Source organism: Carassius gibelio, chromosome B9, assembly GCF_023724105.1.
Source record: "Carassius gibelio isolate Cgi1373 ecotype wild population from Czech Republic chromosome B9, carGib1.2-hapl.c, whole genome shotgun sequence".
NCBI classification, from domain to species: domain Eukaryota; kingdom Metazoa; phylum Chordata; class Actinopteri; order Cypriniformes; family Cyprinidae; genus Carassius; species Carassius gibelio.
Genome location: NC_068404.1, coordinates 8,970,916 through 8,984,712, shown reverse-complemented (window position 1 = coordinate 8,984,712; position 13,797 = coordinate 8,970,916). Strand labels below are relative to the sequence as shown.

At 35.9% G+C, this 13,797-nt stretch overlaps 2 protein-coding genes across 4 annotated transcripts in view; one reads left to right on the top strand and one right to left on the bottom strand.

Moving 5' to 3' along the window:
* Positions 1-2,400, top strand: part of tmtops2b (teleost multiple tissue opsin 2b) — a 48,033-nt gene extending 45,633 nt beyond the window's left edge. Inside the window, exon 4 of the mRNA XM_052565284.1 lies at positions 58-2,400. Coding sequence (XP_052421244.1) covers positions 58-267 — 210 coding nt within the window. The 3' untranslated portion in view covers positions 268-2,400. The remainder of the gene's footprint in view (positions 1-57) is intronic.
* Positions 1-13,797, bottom strand: part of st6gal2a (ST6 beta-galactosamide alpha-2,6-sialyltranferase 2a) — a 56,991-nt gene that overhangs the window by 5,042 nt on the left and 38,152 nt on the right. For all 3 annotated transcript variants that reach the window (XM_052565281.1, XM_052565282.1, XM_052565283.1), the window contains 3 exons: positions 10,735-10,832; positions 7,890-7,991; positions 6,153-6,327 (listed from right to left, as the gene is read on the bottom strand). In XM_052565281.1, the coding sequence (XP_052421241.1) occupies positions 6,153-6,327; positions 7,890-7,991; positions 10,735-10,832 (375 nt within the window). The remainder of the gene's footprint in view (positions 1-6,152; positions 6,328-7,889; positions 7,992-10,734; positions 10,833-13,797) is intronic.

The following is a 13,797-nucleotide window of genomic DNA, read 5'->3' as shown; positions in this document are numbered from 1 at the left end:
TGTGAATGTTAAGTGTTTCTCAGATCTCAAGTGTCTCTTCTCTCTTTTTGTCCAAAGTTCTACAGGTGCTTCTGCATAATGTTCTGCTGTAGGAGGAGTTTAATGCAGAATGGCCATTCCTCCATGCCTTCCAAGACCACAGCCATCCAACTCAACCGCAGAGTCCACAGTAATACTGTTGCCTGCACCGCTCAGATCTCCACGGGCATCCATGACTGCAGCACTCCGGCCACAGAGAGGTCCAACCCTCCAGAGGTTACCACCTAACCTGAGCGGAGCCAACAGTTACGACATCAAACAATGTAGATAATGTGGGTGATGGTGAATCCTGCTCTTTTGCAGTAGCAACAATGAATTGTTAATCAATTATAAAAACAAGTGGATTGTTAAAGCAAACAAAGGGCATGTCATGAACCACACTTCAGTGGTTTGAGTCTTATCTCTCAGATATGTCCTTCAAGGTATCTCTGAGAGGTGAGGTGTGAAGTTGTAACATCTAACTTCTGGGATGCCTCAAGGCTCTGTTCTTGTACCTCTTCTCTTCTCTGTCTACATGGCATCAATAGGTTCAGTCATTCAGAAACATGGCTTTTCATGTCACTGCTATGCTAATGACACTGAATTCTACCTCTCATTCCATCCTGATGATCCATCAACAGCTGCTCACATCTCAGCATGTCTAACAGACATTTCTTACTGAATGACGGACCATCACCTTCAACTCAATCTTGCCAAGACAGAACTGCTTTTGGTTCCATTAAACCCATTGTTTCATCACAATTTCACCATCCAGTTAGGCACATCAACCATAACTCCCTGAAAAACAGCCAGAAACCTTGGAATTATGATTGATGAGCTGACTTTCCCAGACCACATTGCTTAAACTGCCCGGTCCTGCAGATTTGATTGATTGATTTCAACATCAAAAGATCAGGCCCTTTCTTTCAGAACATGATTCACAACTCCTTGTTCAAGATCTTGTTCTATCCAGGCTGGACTATTGCAATGCCCTCTTGGCAGGTTTTTCAGCCAGTTCTATCAAACCTTTACAAGTAATTCAGAACAAGGCAGTAAGATACATTTTTAATGAGCCGAAAAGAATGTACATCACACCTCTGTTTATCGATTTGCAATGGCTACCAATAGCTGCTCACATAAAATTCAAGGCATTAGTGTTTGCCTCAAAACCACCACTAGCTCTGCACCCCTTTACATAAATTAATCATTTCAGATGCCCTTATGTAATACTTCAGTATAACTTATATGCCCTCCAGAAGCTTGTGTTCTGCAAGTGAACATCACTTTAATGTTCCATCCCCACAGAGGCACAAAATCACTTTCACAGACATTTAAATTAAATGTTCCCTCCTGGTGGAATGACCTGCCCAACTCAAACAGAGCAGCTGAGTCCTTAGCCATCTTCAAGAGTCGGTTAAAAACCACATCTCTTCCCTCTTTATTTGACCCTCTAGCACTCTCCATTGTAATTCTATTCTAAAAAAAAATAAAATAATAATAACCTTTTAGACATGCAATATTTATTTACTAACAGCTTGTTTTCTTAAAAAAGAAGGAACTAGCTTCTCTAATCTTTTTGTATTCTATCAGTTTTCTTTTTAATTATACAATTAACAAAAGCTCTATTCTTTTCTATTCTATCTTTTATTTATTAATTTTCCCATTTTTGTTTTATGATTTTAAAAACCTTGCTACATGTACTGCATTAAGCAAACAGACTTGTTATAGCACTTTCATATCATTGCTCTTTTGTTGATTTTGATTGCTTCCATCATCCTCATTTGTTAGTCACTTTGGATAAAAGTGTCTGCTAAATGATTAAATGCGAATGTAAACAAAGCATTTTATTGCCGATTAATGAAGTCTTTTCACTGTTCATGAAGAACATACACAGTGTTCAATCCGGTTTTTCATCAAACAAATCTATAAGTTCTTTTATTAGAAGCATTTATAATATTGGCCCAACATTTATAAGAACTGTCCTGAAAGAGAGCGTTGGAACAAATGTAAGTTGTTGTATTTGCAAGACAGTATATTTAATGTGTATATCGGTTATCACCTTTAAGATGTATACAAGTATACACACACTATAGTTAAAAGGTTTCAGATTAGTAATTAAAAAAAAAACAACAACTTTTATTCAGTAAAGGACTCATTAAATTGATGTGTAATAATAATGATATTGAAGACATTTTTAATGTTACAAAATATTTATATTTCAAATAGATGCTGATCTTTTTTTAATCACTCTTTTTCTGGCCATCCCCAAACTTCTGAAGGTAATATTAAAAGATTTTCAGATTTTCTTCAATATCTTTTATACTTTGGCTATTTAACTTTTCTGGTGCTTTTCAACTGAAATCTGCATATTATTTTGTAACTTTTGTGTAGTATTTGAAATTTTTTTTGCACAAAATATGAAGTTTGCATTTTTTCCCAATTAATTTGCACATTGGGCAATATGTTAAATATTAGAATGATTTAGGATTTAGAATGTTAAATTTAAATCAGTTATTTAAGTATTTGCAGTCCTATTTTAATACCATTTATATACATATACATTTGCAGTCTTAAAATGTTTGAAATAATGCTCTTCCTGTTCATGTTTCATTTGACTTTGTTAGAGTATTGTGTATGGTTTTATTTGAAGGGTTCGTTTATTGTCAAAATCGTCATTTTCCCTTTGGTGAAGAATTAGTTTTGACTACACTGATATTGCACGAGTATTTCCTTTGTTTTAAATGTGTCATACAAACTCCTAAGAAAAAGGGGGTTGAAAAACAGTGTTGCATATACTACTGAAATGATTTCATGAATTATATATATAACAAGAGGCTTTGTTCTTGGCTAGAACACTTAACCATTTTTTTTAACCAATACCAAAGAAAAAAAAATCTTATCTGTTTGAACATGCCTAAAACTCTCCAATTCCTCCCAGTTATGTTTCATATGGTAAATTATATTGCTATCTGAGCTCACGTCACAGATGTAAAATTATTTTGCCATAACGTAATGGCACACTGATCCAGATCAATTCACATCTGTGACAACGACAGGAACTTCACACTAAGAAACTCCTTTTCCACAGGGGGAAACTTTATCCCAAAAGACCAAACACCTTATGCATAAAACAGAGATGAACATTCCACTTGGGATCCAGAACAAGGAATTCTCAGAGGGACTACCCCCCCAGAAGAAAAAAAAAAAAAAAACTGACTTTGGCTTATGAAATGTGCTGAATGTATGCCTGAGGTTGAATGGTGTCTCTAAGGACTCGATGACACTGCTTAAACTCATCAACATCGCCAAAAATACTGAAAGGACTATGTATAAAGTGCCAAACACACCAATGGGAACAATGTAAACATTTCTGCATTTAAGTATCTGTATATTTGTAAAAGTTAAAAAGAAACTACCCAGAAATGATCTGTAATTGTCATGACATTTCAAACTAGATGTTTGCCTGTCAATTTGTTGTGCCATTTGTTGTGCAAGTATAAATCCAGATCAATTTATGAATAAAGCACTGCAGATTGATCTCAAAAGTCAATGAGCTATGATAACCATTTTTGTAAAGTGGTCTGTGATTTTTATAAATGGGGGATGCATAAACAGCCTTAAATGACTTAGAATGGTCATTTTTTATAACACAAGATCAGTGTCACATTAGTTTCCCACAGTACAAAACATAAGTAGGATTACATACTAGACTTGCCACAAAATAATTTTCCACACCAATGTATCCACATTTAAACCAATTATACCAGTATAAGTGCTGGTTGGATCATATTTTCAGAGTCATTTCAAACTTGAATGTTACGTGACAAAGTGGTGATATCTACAGCAAATTGGCAAATTGTTTACGGTTTATTTAGTTTTCTCATTAACTCCATATCCATTATAGTTTTGTGAGAACGAGAGGCAGATTTAATGTGTGAACACTGTAATAGGCCAATCATAGTTCAGTGAAGGCACTACCTTCTCTTTTCCTCCAATGAGTGAAAAAAAAAAAAAAAACATTTAGATGCCACCATATGCCACTTCATATTTCTGCAGATGTCACCATAGAAACAGGCTCAACATCTGTGAGCAGAGTCTGGATTTGTCTGCAATATGATTGGATTTCTAGCACCTGTTCAAAAAGCTCTGTAGCTATGGGCAGTTATTAACTGAGCCTGAAGCAATCTCAATGGTTTCTGTAGATCTTACTGTGAACAATTAATCTCTGTGTGCTTCTTTTTTAAATAAATTAGTGCTAACAAATCAGTTAATTATATGAATGCATTAATTATATGATACTATAAATAAGAAACTAAATCTGCCAGCAGATGGAGGTAAATGTAGTTCATTCGATTGGTTCAAACGGACAATACATTCAGGAAAGAAAACTGCTCTCTTTATGAATCAGTCTTTGAATCATTGGTTCACATGATTCGCTCAAAGCACAGATTCATTCAGAAATTAAAATTGCTGTGTTGCTTGAAGATGCACAACAATTATGCTATGGCTTTAACCTGTTAAATGTCACCCCGTCCCGTATACGGGACGCCTACGTTGACTATACTATATTACAATCAAATCTAATCTAATCTTGACAAACTATATATCGTTGGAAAGGTCTAAGACTCCCAAATATATATTTTACCAATATTTGTTGTTAAAAATTATGTAGGAAAAGTAATAGATGAATTTATGACAAGAGTGCACCCTCAGAAACATTACAAAAGGAGCTTTGACCTTTGTTTAAAAAAAGACTTCCTCGTTGTCTTTTTCTCTATCACTATTTAGAAATCATCAGAAGTTATATATCACTTGAAAACACAATCTCAAAATTCATCCTTAAAAACCCATTTTAAAATCAGACATTGCATTACCATGTAAATGGTACATCAAAATCATGTTACAAAATGTTTTCAGTCATGAATTATAAAAATGTATGTTTGTCATGCACATTCATGTCTATCTTCAAAAACGTGAGTGACAGTTAACAGGTTAAAGGTAATATATTCTTTGCAAAATTGAGCAAAATACATAATATTGTGTTATATAACACTATCAACTTCTTATTTTGTGAACTGTTGTATAAAATCACATTTAAACTCATGCTATTCATATGCTATTTGACCCTTAAATTCTTACATTCGACTGCTAGCAATATCGGATCTACTGAAGCAAGTTCTACCCCTCATTTGTTTTCCTTTTTTGATAATCTGTTACACTGGGAAATGGTGACGAATATTTTATTTCATACTGTGATGTTTTATCATGACTTTAGTCTATAAATTCATACATCATACATATGGTCAGTGATATTTTGTTGGTGCTGAATGTGGGTCAGATTCTCCTTGGCTCAAGTTCAACACAAGCCTCACTGCTGGATGAAAATGTGGTCTGTCCATCTGCTCCTATCTCTCCCTGTGGTTTGAGCCAACACAGCCTGAGCAGACACCCCACAAGCTCCTAACAGAGCAGAAGACGTACCTACAAACCCATTACAACAACTCAATCTGCAAAAGGTCCCTTTCCTTCATCAGGGTGTTTTCAAACCAGAGTTTACGTCAGAGATCAATTTGGCTTTTTCCACTGATAGCCATTCTGAATTAGCTGTGTACAACATTATTTTGTCACATGCCTGACAGCCACAAGTGGCATTTTGTGAGCTTTATAAAACCAAAAGGCAAAAACATGAGTAGAAAAGTGAAGTTAAAAATTGGTGGCCTCTTCTTGAGTTGTCAACTAGCTGCTCTGGTGAAGTGTCACAGTTAGCATTAATGGTAGCACTCACTTGATGACAAACATGACAGTTGAGAGGCAAATAAAACATCTGTGTTGTCTTCAAGCACAGGTTTCTAAAAGTACAGCCAATTTCTTTAGAGACCATAACAAGAAGTCTGTAATTTCTGTCTCACAAAAAAAAACAAGCACTGTAATCAGTTTGTTTGAGCTGTCTGAGTGAACAACTGACAATTTCACCTCAAATATTGGCAAAAGTTAGGGTTGGGAATGTGAAAGAGGTTTGAAGTTTGTTGCAATTTTACTTAATATTGTTTGTGCCACTTAAATTGCACCTTTGAGTTTTGTACCGGTAGTACAGAATATGTGTGTGTGTGTGTGTGTGTGTGTGTGTGTCTTACCTATGAACCCTGAGGAGGGCGGGTTGGGCTGGATGTTCTCCAGATTGTTAGCCTGAATCACGTCCCATAACTGCCAGATGTATTTCGGGTGCAGGATGTAGAAAGGCTGCTTAGGGAAGTGAGTCCTGTGCTTCATATATGGAGTGAACAGGTTGTAGTCTGGATTGGAGTACCACTACAAAAACAAACAACAACTACAATGAGCAAAATGTCTCTCAAAGAACTACCAAATTTGGATCAACGCATTCTCACTCCCAACTCTTCAACTGTTAGTCCTGGTTCACTGAGATGAAGAATTGTTCAGAAAAAAAGTTTAATAGTGCACTAGAATCCTCCACTGTTCCTTCAGTAACCTCAATAATGTAACTTAGTAGAAAACCTTCAATCTGTGACCCCTGACATTGCAGTTAAGAAGCATTTCTCTACATCAAGGTTTCGCAAACTGGTGTTTGTGAAGGAACTAAAGCAGGCTTGTGAGTTGATGAAAAGCTATTATATGACGATTACCCAACATCAAATCTTCAACTAAATATTCTAAAAGGGTAAGCTGACAAATTTTTTTTTTTTTTTTTTGAAATTCCTGTTTTAGAGAACAAATCACAAGTGGTGAAACTAAAATCTAGCCTCACCTTTACTACAATATCCTGTTGACTGCTTACTGTTATACTATGAAAATCAAAAATAAAGCTTAGCATTAAACCAATAAACACAGATTCATGCATAATCCATTTAAAGATTGACATTTATTCCAAATAAAGTGTTATCAAAAAATAAAAACACCATCACTGGTTTGCAGATATATAATTCCTAGCTTGTATTAAACGAAACCTAAAATTATAAGCAAGAAAAATTCTTTGTACACAAAAAAATTGATTCATTGTTTTAACTGTATGTTAATTGCATATTGTTCTCAAAATGCTCCACAGCATTGTCCATATGCTTTATGAAACATACTATTGTATTCTTTAATTGACAAGGATGAAGGAAAGAAGAGCATAACTGTGACAGACAGGAAGACATTCAAATCGACAGTACATAAATAACTGCTGGCCTTGCACCTGTGCAGAAATTTACATTATTAACCCTTCTGCCAACTTATTGACATTTTATTGAAAGGAAAAGTGAAAGCCTTGAAGTTTCATCGGCTCTCAGGTGCTTCCCATTGCCAAACACACATTCTGTCCTTCATTTTCAAAAGACCTGCTATGGAAATGGTGCAATTGTCATGTCTTCATCACATAAGCACGGGATCATAGGGGTGGCACACATCCTGTCAGGGACGAGACATTACTCTGTGGGAGTTTAGTCAATCAAGGCAAATCAGCATAGAAATGGCCATCTATTCTACATTAATGGGGGAGGATGGGATTGGGAACATCAGAAATGTTGTTGTAAGGCGGTTTCAGTGAAGTAAGGGCACAAAGGACAGATTGAAAGCATTTATAGTAATCCGTCCTGATCTTTTTTCCCCCTGCTATAGTGGTTTATAATTCACAGTGGTTTGTGAGCAGAAGCGCTCAGACCAGACAAATCAGAGTAACCTTCCTGTATATGGTTCCTGCACACAATCACAGCACTGCACTCATCTGAATTGCAAGTGTCACACGTCACCTGATCTCTGTACATGTGCAAGAAAAAAAAAAAAAGAGTCTAGAGTTGTGATTGTGCAGAGGGTTTGAAGACATCAAAAGCACACCATATGCGTGTTTAATGTGTTTTTGGGTAGTTAGTACTCACTTTGTGCAGGTTGAGGGTGTATGGAGCGGGATCCCATGCCACCAGCGTTACATTCTTATACAATGAGCTTGTGTTGAACTGATGCTTGGGATGCGCAAGGATCTGCACACAAAACAGACAATGTGTTACACTGAGAGGACAAATAAAAGAGGCAAAAGGAACACAACTATTTTAGTGCAACCAACTTCTTGGTAAGGCAGAAACTGTAAAAGCATCACTGACTTTAACTTAACCCAGACACAATCTGATACACTTTCCATGAAGAGAATCAGTTCACACTGAACACACTGCATACAGTAGCAGCTCCGGACCGGAAATTTATGTGGGGCAGATTCTTAATCGTATTGTAGGTTATATGACTAACTTTTTGTAGAAGTCTAGTGTCCTTTCATAATTTATCCTGAGGGTGGTGCTCTGATGTTGATTGGCAGGCTCTGCATACATACATACATACACACACAGAACGTAATTTAGTAATTGTGGTTTAATGTTGAGAATTTGAATGTTTTGAGTTGAGAAAAAATAAAGTCACATTAATTCTCAGAATGATTTGGTGGTATTTTTTTCCTCCGCTTCATGCATCAATATCACAGCCGTGCATCCACATTATCAGACACAGAGATGTAATCAATGTCAATAAGTCAACAGACGAGAATTGCATGTGTGAATTACCTGCATCTCTCTCTCTCTATATAGTAAAGTTGCAAGTTTAGTTACTTCAAAAACAGTGATTTTACCCCCTCGTTGGAGAGGGATATAATGTAGCAGTCCAGTATCTATGCTACTGTATTGATAAAACACACGGGGCAATGTTTACAACCAGTTTATGTGCTCCTGAATGTTTGTGTGTGAGCAGTGTGCAACCGCTCTCTCTCTGTGTGTGTGAGCGTCAATGAAAGCAGCGCATTCATATAGAACTGTGACTTGGAACTATCTTTGCATTAAATGGTTTTAATCCATACCTACCAGCCAATCAGAATCAGAGCATTTAGACAGATAGTGGTATAAAAAAAACAAAAACAAAAAACATTTACAGGCTGTATTATAGACACTTTTAGGGCCGGCGTTTTAATAATTACATCACATGAAAACTGAAGGCAGCCAATTTCAAACCTGCATAGTTTCGGCTTCATAAAGGAGCTTAAAATATCATCTTATTGGGATATTGGGTGCCAGAATCGATGTGACACAGGTTCCAATTTGAAATGTTAATGCATACCATGTCAGACAAAAAACTAGGACAGCTGTGGTTGAAAGCGATAAAACGAGTGGACTGGACAGAAACAATAGTCAAAAATGCTTGTGTTTGCAGTGCATGAGTCTTATCAGAAAAGGACAAATAAAGTATTTTCTTTCATTGTTCTGGATGATGTTTTTTGTATACATGTCTAAAGATTTCTTATGCATCTCTATGTCCTTTATAAAATCATGTCTGTGTGCATGTGTTTAAAACAACAAACTGACGATTCATATGCTTATTCATCGGTTATTAAATTATACATTGTTGTGCTTGATTGTAGGGTGGAATTTTTAAGAACTTGGTAAGAAAGAATCATCAAATAAAGAAAGTTACAAATTTGCAGACATTTTTATTACTAGAAAATATTCACATCTTACGTTAAATGTACAGTACTGTATAAAAAGTAATTTAAAGTTACTGTACTGTCACTATAAACTTACACTTACATCAGGAGATACAGTTTGAAATAACTATTTGGCAATTACATGACCTTACATTGTGGGTACACTTGGATTTTCTCCAGTCATTGTTAAAAAAAAAAAAAAAAAACAAGCTAACAAACTTCTTCGCTAATGGTCAGGGAATCTTTCTGCCTCCACCTAAGCCCCGCTCACAGTGAAACATAACAATGTTTACAAACAGAAAAGGGTCTATTTATGTTAATATTAATAGAGACTGCTATGATTATCATCATCATCATCATGTTATTGTTTTTTCTTCTGCATTTGCTTCCATTTCTGGTATGTAGATATTTTGCATATTCCTCTCAGTTCTGATTGCTATCCTGCATGTGACACTAAAGACATTTATAATATTGTCAATTATTTAAATTTTTCTTTTGATTTTTCTTACAAATTAGTTATTTTGAACATTCTATTCAACGAAGAACCCAGAAACAAATTTAATTTCGCCAAAAAGCACCACAACAGCTTTAAAAAGCTGATTTTAGCTGATTACAAACCTACTTCAACATAAAAAAAATAAAAAAAAAGCTTACCCCAAAATCTTTAAACAGTAGTGTGAGTATTTAAGGAGGTGGAGGAAAGTCTGTCAAAAACTAATGCCCTAAATACAGCTGTCAGATGACTTCAGAAGATATGGATTTGGGAGGAATCATTTGGACCACTTTCACTCTGCCTTTATAGTGCTTTTTTTGTTCATTTCAGAACCTAATAGTTCATGGTCAGCTCTTTTTGTGTTCCAATCCACAGAACAGAGTCACATGGGTTTGAAATGTCATGCAGGTGACTAAATGTCAAAATGTTTTTTTTTTTTTTTCGGAGTGTACTTTCTCAGACTCTATTGTGCAATAAACCTCCAAGCATCATTTCTGTCTGCACTGATCTGTCCATTCATGAAGTGACAAAAGACACATCACATCCCATAACTGTAATGCAGAGACCTGTTCTGCATTGTGTGTTTGAGGTTTGTTTACCTGGTGAGCTTGTGTCCACTAGGACATGATGACTCAGATCCAGCTGAAAGCACACACAGCCGGAGGACACGAGCCAGAGGGGGTTCAAATAAGATCTGCTTCAATTATGTGGCTGATTCACAGAAAGTCACAGTGCAGCAGTAAGAACCCAAACATCAAACATTGCTCACCTGAGAGTTGATGATGCGTATTGTGGTTTTATTCCCAACGTCTCTTTCATAACCCTCTGTAGGAGCTGTATTAAAGCGCAGCACTGCATCATGGGAGTCTGGAATTACAAAAATTGGAGCTATAATCACATTGTGCCGCGAACAGAGACATGATAATAATAATACAAAGAAAAAAACAGAGTGAACAACAAAGGCATTTTACTCCTGCACATCTTCAGATAGCAAGACAAAACAACTCGCACGAAGAGAAAGAGAAAACAAGGCCTCAATCCATCCACAAACAAGTTCTTCTAAATGAATTTCTTTTAACACGGAGCAAGAATACCAATTGAAAACACATCATGTACATTTCAGTCTATTGGAGGAAATGTGTGGGATCAATAAGAATGAACAGCACAAGTAAACATGTTCCTCACACCGCTCAACCCTGTAATCTGTTGTTAGGAACTCTGCACGCAGCTTGTTTAACAGAGAACAAAGTTAGACGCCATTTATTACTAGGTTCGCCTCCGGGGGCTTTTTATTGATTGGATATCTCCCATTTAATCTGCCGTGAGATTGAGTGACTTTAAAGGTCACGCTAAGATCACTCAAAAAATGAGAACTGCCCTCTACTCTGGCTCTCAAATGTCAAATGTCTCTAAATTATTTTTCACTCCATATCAGTGTAATAGAGCAGGCCTAAATACATTAATAATAAATATAAAAAAAGAACATGCATAGATATGACAGGAAGTGTTTAGGCAGGTTAACAAATTAATAATAAAAAAATGAAATAAAAATGACAACAAACTAAATTTTAATGTCTACTTGTTACAGAGTTATATTAATTGACAACATTTCCTTATTATAGGGTTAGGATTATGATTTCACTTATGGTTTGTTGCTTGTAATTATGCATAATTTACTGTTATGACTATAGTAAATACACGCAACAAGCAGACTAAAATAAAATGCTATAAAATACAAATTACCAACAAAAATAAAAACGATAAGATTAAATGAAAATTAATAGAAACAATCATAAAACTAAAAAAAAAAGGAAATCATTTCAATTTAATTAAATGCAGAAAAAATATTGGTTATTTATATAGGCTATTATTAAAATGTCATACAGGGATGCTATTTTATCCAAATGAAGTAATTTTAAAATATTATTCAACTATTATATGATCAGACTGAGGTCTAAGACAATAATGCTCTCTAGTGGACGAACGGTTTACTGCGATAACATTCATTCAAAACTCGCATACATATAAAACTGAGAGAGAGAGAGAGAGAGAGAGAGAGAGAGAGAGAGAGAGAGAGAGAGAGAGAGAGAGAGAGAGAGAATCAAGTCAGTGATGAATAGCATTGACAGACGACAATGACAGATCTCCAGGAAGCCCCTCACCTCCTCGTCCATCTCTCCGTTCAGCTGAAATGCCGTTTATGGGCCTTCATCAAACAGCAATATTTTCAAAGCAGTAAATTTGAGCTTGACATTGAGCATGTCCTCACTATTTTGACAGGGACATCAATCTCCTTAGAGAATATAAGTCACATCCCGAGAGGAAAAAGAGCCCACGCATGTGTGTGAAAGACCGAAATTGAGAGAAATTATATAGACACAGGATGTGAAAAGATGATGAGAACGGAAATCCCTCTGAAAATTATGAATAATTATATTGTTTTATATATCTGTGCACTGTGGAGAGACATTGCACCACTAGGTGGCAGATGAAGACCAACAACTAGGACACTAACGGTCTCGTTGAACCAGACGTTTGACAGCAGAAGGTTTAGTCCACATCGCAGCTCAGTCTGGTGAAGTCCCGCCTACAGACACACAATCACAGGCACGATTTATGCTGCTCTCGAGGGCGGATGTATTGGAATTAGATGATACCACAATAAACAAAAGATACCAAGAGACGGCCCACAAAGCATTGCTGAGGTACCGCTATTACTTTACAGGAACATTGTTCTAAACAATATATCAGTTTCAAAATCCATACTGACCATAGGAACCACCATACAGCAGGAAAAAGCTAAAGCACTGCGTGGAAAATTACAGAAAAAAAATAAATAAATAGAGAATTATTTTATTGCAATTTAAAATGCATTCTTTTTTTCCTTTTAACATTTTATACAGCAACTGTAAAATACAATACTAATACTGTATTGTATTTCCTCACTTTTAAATATTAAACCATCAAGCTTGGTTGGCACATGATGCATTTTTTATATCTCTCTATAAATGGACCAAAATGACAGACGTCTGTCAGGCGATGGATACCAGATTTGCCCAATTATTTAGACTAGTCTGCTTATATCAAGTCCCCATTGTAATTTTTTTCTCCTTTTCCGATAATCCGTCTCACTCAAAAGTATGTCAATAATCAAAATCTCTCTATTTTACAACTAAAAATACAGCTAAAGTTAAAGTTGCTAAAGAGCTAAAGTTGCCTTGCCATAATAAAACGCATAAACTAATAGGCTAACAGACACAGATGCTACTAGCTCTATCATAACAATAGCAGTAAAACATAAATATTGAAGGAAAATAAATTGTTCCACAGGGAAATTTAGTGATATTTAGTGCAATTATGAAGCGAGACAGAGAGAGAGGAAGCCCTTGAGTACAAGTATAATTAGAATCGTGATAGAAAATATGGTTCGAAATCATCTACTCTATAAAATGACTGTGAAACTATTTGTCTCATCATCACCAAATGCCTTCATGAGACGACAGAGTCACCCTTATCCTGAGAAACAACAAAAGCTGTGCCATCACCAACAAACTTCACGCGGCATGCAGAGTGACTGAGAAGTTCCAGAGTAAAGAAAGTCAACCACATCAGAGTTTGCAGGAAAGAGAAAATGCTTTCCCATTTTGGTGAGCAATATGCATCAGACATTCAGCAAACGGACTGTGGGTGTCTGTAGGCGTTTCGTCTGAGACTAGGATGGTAGACACATTTAGAAAAAAAAAAAAGAGAAACAGCGGAGAGATTGCACAGCATTGCATATGATAGCAGTGGTGGTGAATGCGAATCAAAGCTGAAACTAACTAACATGTCA